At 39.8% G+C, this 16,822-nt stretch overlaps 1 protein-coding gene across 1 annotated transcript; it reads left to right on the forward strand.

The window, feature by feature from the left end:
• Positions 1–7,438: 7,438 nt before the first annotated feature.
• Positions 7,439–12,487, forward strand: SOSTDC1 (sclerostin domain containing 1). Its single transcript, XM_075587213.1, has 2 exons — positions 7,439–7,857; positions 11,271–12,487. The coding sequence occupies exons 1-2, from the start codon at positions 7,653–7,655 to the stop codon at positions 11,708–11,710; spliced, it is 645 nt and encodes a 214-aa protein (XP_075443328.1). The 5' UTR covers positions 7,439–7,652; the 3' UTR covers positions 11,711–12,487.
• The last annotated feature ends 4,335 nt before the right edge of the window (positions 12,488–16,822 follow it).

Raw genomic sequence — 16,822 nt, forward strand, 5'->3', positions numbered from 1 at the left:
ATCCACTTTATCCTCAGCTCTGAAGGTTCCGGCTCCGAAGCCCTACGCAGGGGACCCCCACGCTTGTCGTGGCTTTCTCAACCAGTGTGAGATCCAGTTCGAGATGGCTCCGCAGTTGTATTCTACTGGTCGGAAAAGGGTAGCTTATGTGTACAGTCTGCTTACAGGTAATGCACTGGCATGGGCCTCTCCGATCTGGGAACTTCGCCCTGATATTACCTGAGATTACGCAGCCTTCAGACGAGACTTTCGACAGGTCTTCGATACCCCCGCACGACAAGAGACTGCTTCTGATTCCCTGCTGCAGCTTACACAGGGACGTCGGCCTGTGGCCCAATACGCCTTGGAATTCAGGACCATAGCAGCTGAGACCCGTTGGGGTCAGGAGGCCTTAGTCTCCGTCTTCTGGAAAGGCTTATCGGACTCCCTGAAGGAGGAACTTGGACTGCTCCAGGACTGCTGGAGGACCTCATCACCCTGGCCATTCGTATGGACCAGCGTCTTCAGGTACGCCGCGCTCAGCGTCAGCAACCCCGGTCTACACCTTTCCGTGCTCCCTTCTCCAGGTTCTCTACGACCTCGAGACCCGTCTTCTCCCCGCTGCCTGCGCTGGAAGCCCCAGAGCCGATGCAACTCGGAGTCCAGCAACCTCAGGCATCCTTCCGACAATTTCGCTCAACCGGAGAATCGTGCCATCATTGCGGATCTTCTCAGCAGCGTACCCATGACAATCCACCATCTCCGGGAAACGACTAAATCTCCTTGCCCCTTACCCAGAAGGGAACTCCCTAAAAAATTGACCATTCCCGTTTCTCTTTCTGGTCCTACCTTCTGCACCTCCACCGCAGCATTTATCGATTCCGGCGCAGGAGGGAACTTCATGGATCAGACCTTTTCTGAACAAAATCAGATTCCACTTTCCAAGAAGAAGTCCCCCGTTGCCTTGGTCGGGATTGATAATCGGCCACTCTCTCCGGCATATATCTCCTTGGAGACCGGACCTATCACCCTTTCTTCTAACTCTCACAAAGAGACCCTGGGCTTTGACGTGATTCATGCCCCGGGTACACCGGTCACGCTTGGCCTGCCCTGGTTGCAGAAGCACAATCTGTGCATCGATTGGGTATCCTCTAATCCCATTGACAGGAGGTCAAGGTCAGAAGAATCTCCTTTGTCTACGGAACGTCCGTCCCCTCTACTAGCTAACACATCCAATCCTCAGAGGGAGTTACCTTCCCCTTACGCTGAATTTTTGGACGTTTTTAGCAAGGCGCAATCTGAGCTCTTACCCCCTCATTGTTCCTACGACTGTCCGATTGACCTGGTACCTGGATACACCTTGCCAAAGGCCAAATCTTATCCTCTCTCGTTGCCCGAGATGGAAGCCATGGATGAATATATTCGGGAGAGCCTAAAGCGGGGCTTTATACGTCATTCCAACTCTCCCGCAGGGGCCGGATTCTTCTTCGTCAAGAAGAAGGATGGTACTCTCAGACCATGTATTGATTACCAGGGTCTGAACCATATTACGGTGAAAAATCGTTATCCACTCCCACTCATCCCCGAACTCTTCGACAGACTTCAGGGGGCCAACCTCTTTACCAAACTTGACCTCCTTGGGACATACAACCTCATCCGTATCCGAAAAGGCGATGAATGGAAGACTGCCTTCAACACCCGTAGTGGGCACTACGAATACTTAGTGATGCCCTTCGGTTTGTGCAAAGCACCAGCAGTTTTTCAGGACTTTATCAATGACATCTTTCGGGATGTCCTTAATCGCTTTGTGATTGTTTACCTGGATGACATCCTTATTTTTTCTCAAAACTTACAGGACCATATCATCCACACGAAGTTTGTGCTTTCACGCCTTCGAGAGAACCGGTTGTTTGCTAAAATGGAGAAATGCCTTTTTCACCAGTCTACCACTTCCTTTCTTGGGTATATTATCTCCAACAGAGGCTTGGTCATGGACCCAGAGAAACTGAAAGCCTTCGTGGATTGGCCGCAACCCAATTCTCTCAAATCTATTCAGCGATTTTTAGGTTTTTCCAACTATTACCGGAAGTTTATTCATAACTTTTCTACCATCATCGCTCCTATCACGGCACTGACCAAAAATGGTGCAGATCCTTCCGTTTGGTCACCCGAGGCAGCCACGGCTTTCAAAACGCTGAAACAAGCCTTTGTCTCTGCTCCCATCCTTCGACATCCGAACACTAATTTTCCATTCACCCTAGAGGTTGATGCTTCTGACTGTGGGGCTGGTGCGGTTCTGTCTCAGAAATGTTCTCCCCATTTTTACTCAAGTAGCAAAAAGTTAAATATTTACATAATTTAGAATTATTGAATCTTTCTATGGCATTCAATTACAAATGTATCATTTGTATATAAAAAATGTTTTTGCCCGTTATGTGCAATTGTTAATTTAATGCATAAGCGTAATATGTGTATTTTCAGCAGTTCAAAGTTAAACAATAGCAAACTATATGTTATTAATATTTACCCGTTGGACTTCCCCTCGTGTTACTTTATGTTCTAAAGTCCCTTTCTTATACCTCTCAGATGTGTCTTGCCCCTTCCCCCTTCCCCCGTCATTGCACCTTTCTTGACTTGTGTACCCTGTCTCTGCCTGAAATGTAACTTTCAAAGCATAATAAAGAGAGAGTACAAAAAGAATAACAATTAGTAAATAAGGAAGAAGTTTACTGATGCAATGGGAAACTATAATGGCCACCCTCAGTTTTAAATCAGTAGTGCAGCATCCCTTCTCTGCTTTGCTGACATGGTGGAGCTAATTTGTTTTGCATTCAAATTCCTTTGTAAAATATATTGAACAGGGGAGCTGCTTCTGAAATCAGTGGTTCTCCTTATTTTGGTTAAGGTGAGGTACTACAGAAAACATTGAGTATCCTTTAATACAAAAGGTCAAAGCAGCAACCCTCACCCCTATTTATTTTCACTATTGTTTTTTTGTTTTGACAGAATTCAAACCGAATTCCACTGCCTGCACGCGACGGGGCTCTCTGTCAGCGCACGGCACGCCGGAAGCTGGCTCAAGCTTACTTCCGGCGCGCTGACGTCAGAGAGCCCCGTCGCGCGCCTGCTGTGAAAGCTTGGCGGCGTGAGGCAGAGAAAGGAAGAGGCTTATAGGCAGCCGAGAGTCGAGGCTCAGTTGCGACCGGCAGCAGGGCCTGGCCAGAGGTCGTGGGAAATCTGCAGTGCCAGCCGGCCAGGCCCCCCCAGCCAGCGGACCCCCGCAGACACCGGGCCTGGCCTGACTCAAGGTAAGTCTGTATTTTTATATGTATTGGGGGTATTTTTATATGTATTGGTGGGCTTTGGGGTATTGTTATATGTATTGGGGGAGCTTGGGGGTATTTTTATATATATTGGGGGCCTTCGGGGTAGAAATACATAGGAAGAGGGAAGGGGAGAGAGGGGGCTCGTGAGGTGTGAAATGGGGGGGTGGGGGGCGGCTCGCAATACCGCCGACACGGGGGGGAGGCCTGCTTAAAATGTTTATCCTGGGTCCCACGATTTCTGTTGGCGGCCCTGGTCTCCAGTGCTGAACTGTGCTATATGTAGCTCTTGTGCCTCTGTTTCCAAAGATACATACTGGTTTAATTGGTGCTGTTTCAGCTCTGATCTGGGAAATCGCAATGGCTGCCCAATCTACTGTCTACTGGGTCTCGTGGGTCAATAGGATGACCATGGGTGCCATCTTTATAAAAACAAGAAGGAACACTGTCAATCAATCAGATGTCTAAGAAACCAGGGGGACCCCAAAGCTAAAACAATATAGCAGTTCAGTACAGGGGCTCCCTGGACTTGAAACCTACAAATAAAATTAAGAGGTAAAATGAGTGAAATTGTGTCTTTACCATATTTACTAAACAGATTTCATTTAAGAATCTACAAGTGGTATGTTTAATTGTCCTTTTCTATCATTATGATCATCTTCTGATACAAAGCAACACGTGTGGGTGTGGTGGAACAGAATGAAAAAATAATTGTGTTACAACTTTTCAGAACTTGAGATTAGCTTGCTACATTATTTGAAAATGCCATTGTTATTCTGGGAAATCATTATTATAATCAAAGCTGTCACATGAAAAATTACATATTTCAATGCATGAGTTTCCCACTAGATGGTGATGTAGACATCTTAGTTAACGAGAGAGAAAAACCCCAAAGGTGATAGTATCTTCACATGAGAAACGTGTACAGCTAGTCTTCTATGTACCATTTGCAAAGATGATAAAAACTTAAGACAGTAGGTAGTTGCTATTAGTCATTTCGGAAAAGAAGCAACAAACACGTATTTTTTGGACAAATGGTATACGTACACTTTCTTTATCCAGATCATATCATTCGATTAATGTCTAAAAAATGTTTACTGTAAAGTAACTATGATCCTTTCAATATCAGTAGTGCTAACCTGACTCCACGTCATCATATCTAGAATCCAGCTCTTGTTTTCCAAGTCTCCATAGATCCACAGGTTTAAAACACATACGCTTATATTCACTAAACGCCGCTACATGAAAAAAGTGATAGCCGTTAGCTGTATTTATCGCCAGTCCTCTAAAGCAATATTGCATGCTTTAAAACAGAAACAGCATGCATTTTACTGCAGCAATATTTTTGTGGTAGTGTTAATGTGAATAAGCATGAAAATGAGTATTTAACGGCTAATTCATTATTTATGAGAGCTAACTTTAGTTTGCATCACCTACTTGTAAGCCAGGCTAGTGTTAGGCCTATCTTGCCTATGTATTTAATGGCCATTATATGAATATATGCAAGATAACCTAAACCAACCTGGAATAAATGATAAAAATATATTACATCAATATTTTACAACTTTTTAATACATTAAACCCTTAGTAGCCCAAGTTGCCAGTCAGTCATGGGCAAAACATGAGTAGCTGACTACTAATGTAGGCTTGATATATTCCTACCACTACACTATCTACTTCCCTTTGACTAGTACTATTAACCCCCATGGCAAACACCCTCCCCTCAGGGAGCCTAACCACCAGATGAGAAAATATCATTGGTGCAGTGGGTGCCTGGGATCGAGGCACCTCAACAATAAGGGCTCCCACTGCACGTTGCAGAGGATGAAGTAGCAAGATTTTTTTAGAAAGCGCTGCCCTAAGAGATCCAAAAATATTATTTCACTGTGGTCCCCCTTTCACTAGTTCTGCCACTGCTAACCACCCACCCACCCAACCAACCACCCACCCACCCAACCAACCACCCAGGGCACCCACTCCTATCACCGATCTTTTACCCCCCACCCAAAAAACACATATCCCTTCTATGGGGGTGATTTAGAGTACAGCCCTATTAGCCAGCGTTGTCTAATATTGCTATAAGCCATTGCTGTAGATGGGAGCAGGGGGCATGGTTAATTAAGACTTTGGGCCTCGTGCAGAGAGCAGCGCTATTTGAAATCTCGCCATTTTCCGGAGAAAATCGCGCTAAAAACAGCTAAAAATGGCGAGCTAGGGAAAACGCGCCATTTTTTTTTTTCTATTTCAAAATCTCGCCGCGCGGCTGGCAAGAAACTACATCTTGCCAGTCTGAAAAGTATCCGAATTCAGAAAGGCGCGCTCGCCATCTAGCGGCTGTTTTTGGCGCGATTTTCGTCAATTTTCTCCGCCAACTAAAGTTGGCAAGAAGCAGGAGGTCGTCGGCTATAGGGAAAAAAAAAATGCGCGATTTTTTTTCCCCTTTCAGCTGCGCGCATCTCCTCATTTACAATTCTCCACATGCAGTAATGCTAAAAATAGCGGATTTCGCCCATTTCTGCATATGGAGAATAAAACTCTCCATTAAAGCTACTTTTTCTTAAACTCTCCAATTTATTCTAGCGCTGCTCTCTGCATAGGCCCCTATAAGACTATATCCACCAACACATGGCCTTGTGTTATAGTTGTATTTATATTTATGCAGCAATAACCAAGAAGGTGTACAAGACTTTTTGTAGTTTTGTTTTTTTTCCAACTTAGATTAGATGATACTGCGAAATTGCTACATATTTGCTGATATTAAATTTGCAATACCTGTTCTTCAACAAACATTACATTATTTTCATTGGGGATGTACCTGAAATGTATGTTATTTCAGTGTCTGTGTCTGCACAGCTTTACATTATGGAAACATATTAACAAAGGAGAGTAGGTGGTCCAATTTGTAAAGAGGCACAAAAGGCAACAATATTAAATATATATATATATATATATATATATATATATATATATATATATATATATATAGTATTTACATTTGCATATATATATATATATATATCTATAGCACACACACACACACACAAAATGGAGACAATATTTGGAAATAAGGAAAAGTACCAGGCAATACTATCATTACATTGTGCCCTTTGCATGCAGGGTTGCACTAGATCTCGTAGCCCTTGCTGGGCTTTATTCTGACAAAGTGGCTTATGCCCCGAAATGTTAAAACTGCTGATGCCCTGTAAATGAACTTCGCTTTTAAGGAATATCTGGCTCTGGTTTAACTGTGTGCTACCTGTATCTTCTAGATTTGGATTTGGATTACTACTTTAGTTGGTGCCCAGTACATGCTTTAAAAGTACCAGCGTGTACCTCTGAATATTTATATGCTTGGTTGCTGGGTGTGCAGCAAGTTTCGTACATATTTTGCATATTTTCATAGCATTGCACATTAACAATATTTACTTAACAAATGGTCCACCACATGTTTTTTACCCACAATATTCTTGCTGTGTTTTGTTTGAATCTTCATCCAATTCTACAATGCAAAATCAGTAGCCAGGTTCAGTCTGAGGAGTCCAAAAGGACATGAGAAGTGTCTGCTTCTCTGCTTCCTTTACTGAGGTTTGGCTGTGCAATCTGCCCAATGCAGAGCGAATCTCTGGGGAAACTTGTGGTGCAAAAAGAAAGATAAAAGGCAGCACCGGATTTATCAAAGAAAAGAAATCCCATTAAAAGCAATTAGATTGTTCTCCTTTGATAAGTCTGGCGCAATGTGTTTGCACTGGTTTTACCCTAGTTTTGCAGGAATAGACTTTGATAAATAACACCCAACAATATGCATTTCCCTTTATAGTGGAACTGTGCTACACATATTGATGATTTATTGCAAATCTTGACACTCCAATAATTAAATTAAAGAAATAGCATTGCAGTTCTGTAGATATTTGTATTTTATTTTCGTAAAAGTTTATGTGTTAACTATTGAATTAGCATTAAGTATAACTCTGATTTTTCCAAACAATGTGTTACATGCATTGTGTTAGTCTGGGAAACTGTCCCCTTCGTTTGTAAAAATGCTGCAACCCGCCTTACAACATTTGTGCACACTTCTTTTTTTTTTTTTTTGCAGACTGTAGCTCCTAGTTACTAACTGTATTGCAACAAGAAAAGGAAGAAAAGAAGCAAACTCCTGCTGCATTGCAGCGCTTTCCTTCTATTGGTGAGAAATCACACTCCTCCCACCGCTTCCCTGTGCTTTCATTCTCCAGCTCCCCAGAAATTGACACCTGAATGAATGCCAAGCCCCTCTGGGTATATAAAGGGAAGGCATCAGCGGGCAAGTCCACAGTAAAGCAAGGAATTCAATAGAACTCTGCAGACTCAACCATGATCCTCCCAAGCCTTCAGTGCTGTGTCTTCTACTTAGCCTGCATCCTATTTAAAAACTGCCTGTCTTTCAAGAATGATGCCACCGAGATCCTCTACTCACACGTGGACAAACATGTCCAGGAGAGTGCAAATAACAGCAGCACCCTGAACCAAGCCAGAAATGGAGGCAGGCATTCCAGCAACTCTGCTGCGGACAGGAGCAGTAAGTTTATTTTTCCCCTTATGCTAAAACATATTATCTTGCTTCCAATGTTGGTCACTTCATTATTACATTAATAATGACATGTCCAGTATTTTGTCGTCTTGGAAAGGATGATGGATCCATGAGAAGTTATTTTTTTCGACATCTGTTAATCAAGTATGTACTATTTCCGAACGGAATACATTGAAGAATTGCAGATGCGAAATAGAAAATACTTTAACTACTTTTCTTATCCCTAATTACTAAAGCATTGTATCAGTAAATTGCAGGAATAGTTGTGTATTCTGAACTCATTATTATTTTTTTCACAATGCTACATACGAGGCTACTGTTCATGAACTATTATTGTGTTCAGTTACTCTTATGGAAGTTTAACTCTTTCAGTCAAGAAAGGATATTACGCATGTTTTTTTTATTGCACTGTTTGCCAGGGTTGATTGATATAAGATGTATACAAGAACATTTTGTTGTGTGCTGCTTAATTGTCTTTCAAATTTGGTCTATATCCACAAATTCACAATCCTGTTGCTACCAGGTAGTGAGTGCTTAATTCAGACTTGTATTAATCTTATTATTTGTTCAGAAACGGAGTAGCTGCACTTTTGGTACATGTAGTAAAAATCCCCTTTCAGTTATAATAGTTCTTTAAAATTGCTGAACATATGGCTCATCATAGACTGTGTGCATATGTATGTGATCACGTGTTTGCTGTATCCCATACCTGTAAGCCCTAAAAACGGGTTGTATTAAAGAAAAAATGATGGAACCAGCAATACTTTTATCCAGTGGTACATTCACATACATTCCCTTTGAGAATAGAACTAGTTTGGAGTAGAGTGGTGGAATGTTCAAAGAACAAGGGACAATTTGGAGCTGCATTAACTACAGTGCATTTCTGGCTCTTAGTTGCAGTTCAGAACTGCCTGCTGTGGTGTGTAGGGTCAGTGGGGAAAGCAAGCCGATGACAGTCACTTCCATTGGGTGCACTGCTAAGACAGACCAAAGCTTGGTTGACATAAGTTCAAAGTATTATAGAGTAGTACAGACACTCCAGTGGTAAAACTTTTCTATATACTCCCACGGTGTTCTGTTTATACAGTGTATTCCTATATCCTTCATGATCTACTCCGCATATGGCAAATTCAAGACACTTGCTATCCTTTAGCATCATCCCAAACGGTTAACATATTAAATATTACTTTATTATACTGTACATTACATTCTTCATGTTTGTTTTTAGCTGTGTGCAATGAAAGAAACATTTATTACATTTATTAACATTGATTGATCTAATTTGCTATAGAGAATTATGCTGTCTCAGGTCTGGCAATTGCAATTGCTGCAGAAGTAAGGGGGGAAAAGCTGAGACAAAGACACAGAAACAAATACACCCCGTTATTTGGGCACCCTTTAACTCTTCGGACAGATCTGTTCCCAGAATCTCAAGCTGCCGGGAGCACAGTGAGAAAGGGAGGAAATCATTTGATGCATTGGCACACATAAACACATGTTCATAATACTCTCTGATGATCTCAGCACCTAAAAGAATAAAATAGAGCATTTTCAGATAAGGAAATGTAGGCAAAGCTGCAATATTTGTTTTTGTTTTGTGGTAGGTCACAGTAACTCCTCTTTTTTTTTTTAACATTATTTCCCGAATTTTCATTTTTTGGATCTATACACAGGGAGAGTATAATACACTTCCCTTGTATCCAGAATCAACAAAATACCGACAGTAGCAATAGGACGAGTATAATGCTGATAATAGTCATTTTAAACATGTAGCATAAAGGACATATGCCATTTCAAATCACTTCAAAGAAGTAATGTCAGTGTTGTATTATTTTATGTATGTCAGTGCTGCATAGTTTAGACAGAGTTGCCTCCAATAAAGGTGAATAGATATGAATCTGCATGTTCCTGGCAATCCCGAGAATCCTTATGTCAGCACCTGTAGATAAGAAAAGGAAAGGCTAGATAATTGTTATACATCTTCCCACTCTCACCTGTCTGTGGCACTTCAGAAATGTAAAGTATTATCTAGACATAAAAGACTTTGACTTAGATCCAGCATTTGTTTTCACTTCCTGGCTAAGCACTTACGGGCCTAGAGCCTCTGGCTAAAGTAAACATAAGCACATTCTAATAAAATCTCCACCACCCTCTTCTTGCCTAAAGCTTTTTACCAATTTAGTTGTCTAAAGGGGAGGGAGAAGTCTGGATCAAGATGAACAGAAGTTACATTTGGCTTAATTCCCATGGCACATTAATCATGTAGTATCAAAAAAAAAGTCTACTGAGCTCTCTGAAGATGATTAAGAAAATAGAATCTATTCAGATATTTATGGTGCTGCAAAAATGGCTAGCATTCTAAAAGTACAATAACGCAAGAAAAAATAATCATACATGCCCTCAAGACATTAGACCAAAGATTTAATTTTATCTGACAAAGGGCTGTATTGATGAAATATGATGTGACCCAATGTATTTTAATGACTGTCTGCGTCTATTAGCAGGGGAAATAGCTTGCCTTTACTTTTTCAAGTTTATGGGGTTGATCTTTTGAAATATGCCATGATACTTTTTTCTTTTATTATTTTAGTATATAGATTTTTCTCAGGTTACATGCAAAACAATTAAGACAGGATCTGCAAGGGTGTGTCAGATTTCTGCAGTAGGGCTGATGGACATGCATATAGAATTTCTGAGTACAGTGTAACAACAACAAAAATCATACATTGGTTTTAGTTACAGTTTGGTGTATTTCTTGTATATGATACTGAGTGATGTCTGAAATGTTTAAATGTCATTAAAAAAAACTATTGAAATGAGGGAGACATGCATTTCCCAATTATATTGTTATATTGTTGAGCATAAGATATTATTTTGCAATGTATAGCATTACATACAGATGCTTTTTTTGCATTTTACCGCCTAGATTAAAAGGGTCTTTCATGGCACTACTCAATGCAAATTAAATCGTTCTGTCAGTATATGTCTGAGATATGTAACAGATATCGGATATGCTGCAGCAATAGGAACTAGATATGATGTATTTAGCAAATATTTTACCAGAGGACAACATTTTATCTTTGTAAATAAATAATAGCAATTTTATGAAGAATGAAACTTTGAGATATACATTTTATTTTCAAGTACACCCAGGGAAGATGACATCAAATATATGCCATGTTACAGTAGTCCCATAGTGAAACTTTACTGAAAGATGAATTTTTGCATTATAATAATTACTTGTTTTTTAGAATTTACAAATTAAAAAGGACTTAATTGACCAATCAACATAATTACTTCTCTGATTTATTTTACATAAGTATGCAAGCAACGCTTTGTATATGATAAATTGTTTTTTGCTCAGTAAATAATCATGTCTATTTCTTTTTTACTGTTTGCAGATCACCAGCAAGTGGGATGCAGGGAGCTGAGATCTACCAAGTATATCTCTGATGGCCAGTGCACCAGTATCAGGCCCTTGAAGGAACTGGTTTGTGCTGGGGAATGCCTTCCTCTTCCAATTCTGCCCAACTGGATTGGGGGTGGGTATGGGCTAAAATACTGGAGTCGAAGAAGCTCCCAGGAGTGGAGATGTGTCAATGACAAGACTCGCACTCAGCGCATTCAGCTTCAGTGTCAGGATGGCACCACGAGAACCTACAAAGTCACAGTGGTCACTGCCTGCAAATGCAAGAGGTACACCAGGCAGCACAATGAATCCAATCATAACTTTGAGGGAGCTTCACCTGCCAAAGCCACCCACTCTCATCAGCATCTTCACTCCCACCCCAACCGAGATAGAAAAAGACTAAGCAAGACCACCAAGCACAGCTCTAGCTAAATAAAGGATGCACAGCTCTGAACTGAATTATATTAAGATAGGGTGACTTGCTAATCTGCCTATCACCAAAGACAGAGTCTGCCATTTCTCTTTGCTGAATTGGGATGCCTAAGGTCACTGATTGTTTAACCTATATCCTTGACATAAGGTGATTATACAGATTGTTTAAAACTTTTATTCCACTCTTTCATACCATTTTGAGGGACTGAATGTGTCGCTTAATTCAGAGTTTCCAGAACATTTGCTGAAGTTTTGTATCTAATGTTGTTATTCACAGCAACAGAGGTGCTTAAAAAGTATGGTTGGAAACAATGTACTACCATTCCCAGTGGAAATAATTGATTTGATAAGCTCCTTGATTTTTGTTACACCTCCCGTATCCACACAGTGCAAATATTGTGGCTGAATTTCTATACTATGTACAAACAAAAAAATATGGCAGTTAAAAATGAAAAAGTGAAAATATAATAAAAGTATTTATTTGTCAATTTAATTATGTAACATCTTCTGTGTCAGCATGGCTTGCCACAAACTGCCACGTAATGTGTGACTTGTGACTGACACCGGAGGAGTTTGAGAGCTTTTGAATGTGATTTTCACCTGTACAGTGCATTGTATGTTTTATAGCTTTTACATGTATAAAAGTATTTTCCTACAGTTTGTAAGTAGATTACCATCTGCATTTTTGTAGATACTGTAAAATAAGTATGTAGTATTTGTGGTATATTTTTACATTGTGATATTTTTATTAGTACAAAACTTTTGTTTCTATGTTTAATAAAGCTACTTTTGTGCACTCGAGAATCAAAATGTTTGTTTTATCCATCATGCTTCCAGAGATACCCACCTTCGTAGTGGTGCCGCTATCTCTGCAGCAATGGAACTTGTGTGCCTAACAGTATGGTGGCTTAAGTTTCCCGCATCACACTGGCCAACAGGAAGCTGTGATGTCGTCCGTTGCAGCTTCCTATTGGCCCGCGTGACCTGGTCATTTAAACTTTACAGAGGTACCGGAACCTTCTACAGAGGTAAGTATCTCTGGAAGCTGGAGCTGAAATTAATGGGATTCAGCTATGGACACTCCCTGCTTCACAGCAATAACAAAAAAACAAACAAATATTGCGCTTCCTTTGATTTCTAGAGCAGGTTGTAGCACACCTCCCCAGCTGTGCAAGATCTTTGCAAGACTTTCCTGTATGTAATCATTTCTTGCCAATACTCCCAGCAGTTTCAGCTATACACTAACAATAAATAATGTTAACTTAGTAATGTAAGGATATATTGAAGCTGCTCAGTTACACTAACATTTGGATTGAAGCGGAAAGTCTGCCATTACGTGAACCCTGGAAAGCTTAGGCAATGAATTTTCATTAAAGGTAATCAAATGCTGCATATATTAAAACTATATATATATATAATATTTTTTATTTAATATATATATATAAAATAAAAAATATTATATATATATATATATATATATATATATATATATATATATATATATATATATATATATATATAGTCATTGGTATGGAGATTTGCACTCACGTTTGTAAGAAGGCAGATGCTTGTCCCATATTAAGCATATAGGCATGTAGTAACCAGGAAAATCCTGATGACAAAAGACAGCACACCGCAGTAGTAGTCCAGAAATATGTATTGTGTTCACAATACACATTTTTTGGACTACTACTGCGGTGTGCTGTCTTTTGTCATCAGGATTTTCCTGGTTACCACATGCCTATATATATATATATATATATATATATATATATATATATATATATATATATATATATATATATATATATATATATATATATATATATATATATATAGGCATGTGGTAACCAGGAAAATCCTGATATATATATATATATATAGTGATGCAAGTTATGCTGCGTTAAAATATTAGTGTTGTTAGGTCAGTTAAAAGGACATCATACAGATTGAGAAATACTGTGCGCCACACAAAGTGTCGCAAAGCATAGCTTCTTTGTCTTCCACCAAAACACCACACATACTTGCAGTTACACTTTTAATGCTCTTCTGGATACTTAGGAAAATGGGAGGAAACTAGAATTGTAGAGATTCAACTGCAGCGTGAAGCAGTGTCCGGAAAACAGATACATGTACATGTAGGTGGAGTATACATTTAAAAACATAAAATACATAGTTATGCAACAATTTTGTTTAATTCAATTATGTGTATGCAGTAAGTATCACTGTAATTTATAATAATGTATTTTTTATCTAGAGTGAATGCAACTTTAGCCTGCCACGTCAAAGGGAGTCTTCCTTACAATTACATCTTTTCAGTGGCTACTTTACATCCACCTACTTTTAATTCTTCCAGTTTCTGACGTAATGCATATACAACAACTCTGTCACCCACTGTTATACCATTTGCTCTTACTTACAGTAGCGGGCTATTGCTCCTGTCACACACTGTACTGCTTAGACTAATTTCTCAGAGTACACAGATCTATAGGGGCTGTACTCACCAATCAAGCAATTGTTTTTATAGAATCACAAAGCTCATATGAGTTGCTTATGCTAAATGCCACTTAGCAACATGTATTGAAGATGCAATAAACTGGAAGCACTCAGCCTTGTAATGCAACTTTTGCCATTTTGAACAGGTGTTTCATACTTTGAAAGGAAAAGTATTGTGAATTTAAGTTGGAAAAGCTGTGAAAAGAACAACAACAACTGTATCCAATTACTTTTGTTCAGGATTAGTTAGGAGCTCATAACTAAGGAACGAACCCTGCAGCAAATAAAAAAGTGCACCAATAAGGTAACTATAGAGCAATTTAAGGAACATTACAATATATTCCCTATTCCCTGCAAAAAAATGTTTAAATCAATATTTCTTTAAAACAGAAACACAGTGGAGCAATCTATAATGGTGGAGGAGAATAAAAAGACAAAAGCAATCTCTAAGAGAGGGATTGGGGATTGCACTGTTATTTGCATCTGTCATGACAAAATAATTTAAATAAACCACAGAAACACACACATATATATATATATATATATATATATATATATATATAAAGCTGCAGCGGCCGTTATTCAAACAAATCACGGCACCGATTTCGTGCGCTTCTGCTGTACTCCCCGCAGCATGAATGCGGCCAATCGCCCCAGACACCCGCACTTATCGCGATTGCTTTGTTGAATTTCATGGATTCTGTTCCTTTGGGTGCAATGAAGTGAATGAATTGCAATGTGTACAGTACTGTGATTCTGTGCCAATTTAAGGTTTTCTGCACTCGCCGCACTCGCATCTTAAGGCGGTACGGTTGGAAGAGATCCCGCGTCACGACATCAGTATTCCGATGTACACAACTCGTGATTTGTTTGAATAACGGCTGCTGCAGCTGTGTATGTATATGTATATATATATACACATATATTATATATGTATATATATATATACTGTACTGTATATAGGCAATACGATACCGTTCAAAGACGAATATCAGAGGCAGCACTCCAGGTAAGTGGTCAAAAGAAATTTGTATTAACAAGACATCTTATCCAACGTTTCGGTCCTCGTGCGGGACCTTTCTCAAGGTGATATGAGATTATTTTATTTTATACCATACAGGATTTGCACCCACATTGTTTCAACCAGACGGAGTGCCTATTGTTCTGCACCATCTACTTTACAGTATATATATATATACACACACACACACACACACACACACACACACACACACACACACACACACACACACACACACACACACACACACACACACACACACACACACACACACACACACACACACACACACATATATTATGTATGGAAATGGGATGGGATGTAGGAAAAATTCCACAGAGGCCTGGCTTCGGTGAGGAAACTCACAAGTCTTGATTCAAAGTGTTCACAGTGGAGAACTTTAATGATGTGAATCATTTCGATCCAGGCATAGACCTTTATCAAGTCACTTACATGGGAAAGTGAACTCGTATACATACATTCTGTGTAGGTGGAAATTTACACAAACAACAAAAAGACAGCTGTAATGCTTGCTACACAATCAACCCAGCATAAGCATAAAAGTGGAGCCATATGGTGGTGAGAGCAATAGGGACATGCGGTACCTAAACCATAAAGTAATTAATCAACAGGTTAGCATAAAAACTGCTAGCAGAAATAGGGAGATTGAATCAATTCAACCGGTAGCATAGACTGTGACAACCACCTGGAATGAAGAGGAGAAAGGAAATGTAGCAGAGCCCATAGGAGAGCAGGATAAACACAAAGGTAACCCAGCCACCTTAAAAAGACTTACGGGGCTAATGTAATTCACGGTACAAATGCAGGCATGATGCAATATACTGCATCAACAGGTATATGGAAGAAATATGTAATGAAAAGTGAGAGAAAAATACTTCCATTCATGTTTAATTAGCCTAAGATAAATGTTCTCAAAGGGACACACAGTGATAAAAATCTGGCATATAATGCATACAACATTGACCTTGATGGAGCCATATTATAACACCAGTCAAACAGTTACCCATTTGTTAAAGGGTTTTATAATTATGGAAGCAAATAAAAAATATTGGAAAACAAGGGGTAGTCATTTTATGTTATGCCTTAACAGTGTTGTTGTAGTCATATTTACCTTGGGGGAAATCATCGCCCTTCTGGAGATCCTTGTTCCTTTATTGAGGTTTATGTATCATTGCACATTACATTTTCCCTCGATGGACTGTAACATTCTCTCCCGCTGGCTGTGTCAGCTGTAACAAGCTTGATGTGTATGTTTTTTATATCTGGTACAGATTGTTAGACACAATTCAATATCACCTTGGATCTGCTGAATTTATTGAAGCATAGAGAGAAAAAGTGATGCAGAGGTACAGTACACAAATTGATCCATCTAAATTCTAACCCATTTCCTATAACTCCCACCTAACTCCTCATACTGACGCTACCATGGGGTGACTTGCAAAGGTATAGTGCATGTGTCAGGTGCAGGGCCACAGACAGCTTTCTTAGGGCCCAGGACTATAATTTCCACTGGGCCTACCCCCACACCCCTTCTGCCCACACCTCATTCCCCCCCGTGTGGGCGGCCTTGCGAG

This window comes from Ascaphus truei, chromosome 2 (assembly GCF_040206685.1).
Source record: "Ascaphus truei isolate aAscTru1 chromosome 2, aAscTru1.hap1, whole genome shotgun sequence".
In the NCBI taxonomy this organism is placed as follows: domain Eukaryota; kingdom Metazoa; phylum Chordata; class Amphibia; order Anura; family Ascaphidae; genus Ascaphus; species Ascaphus truei.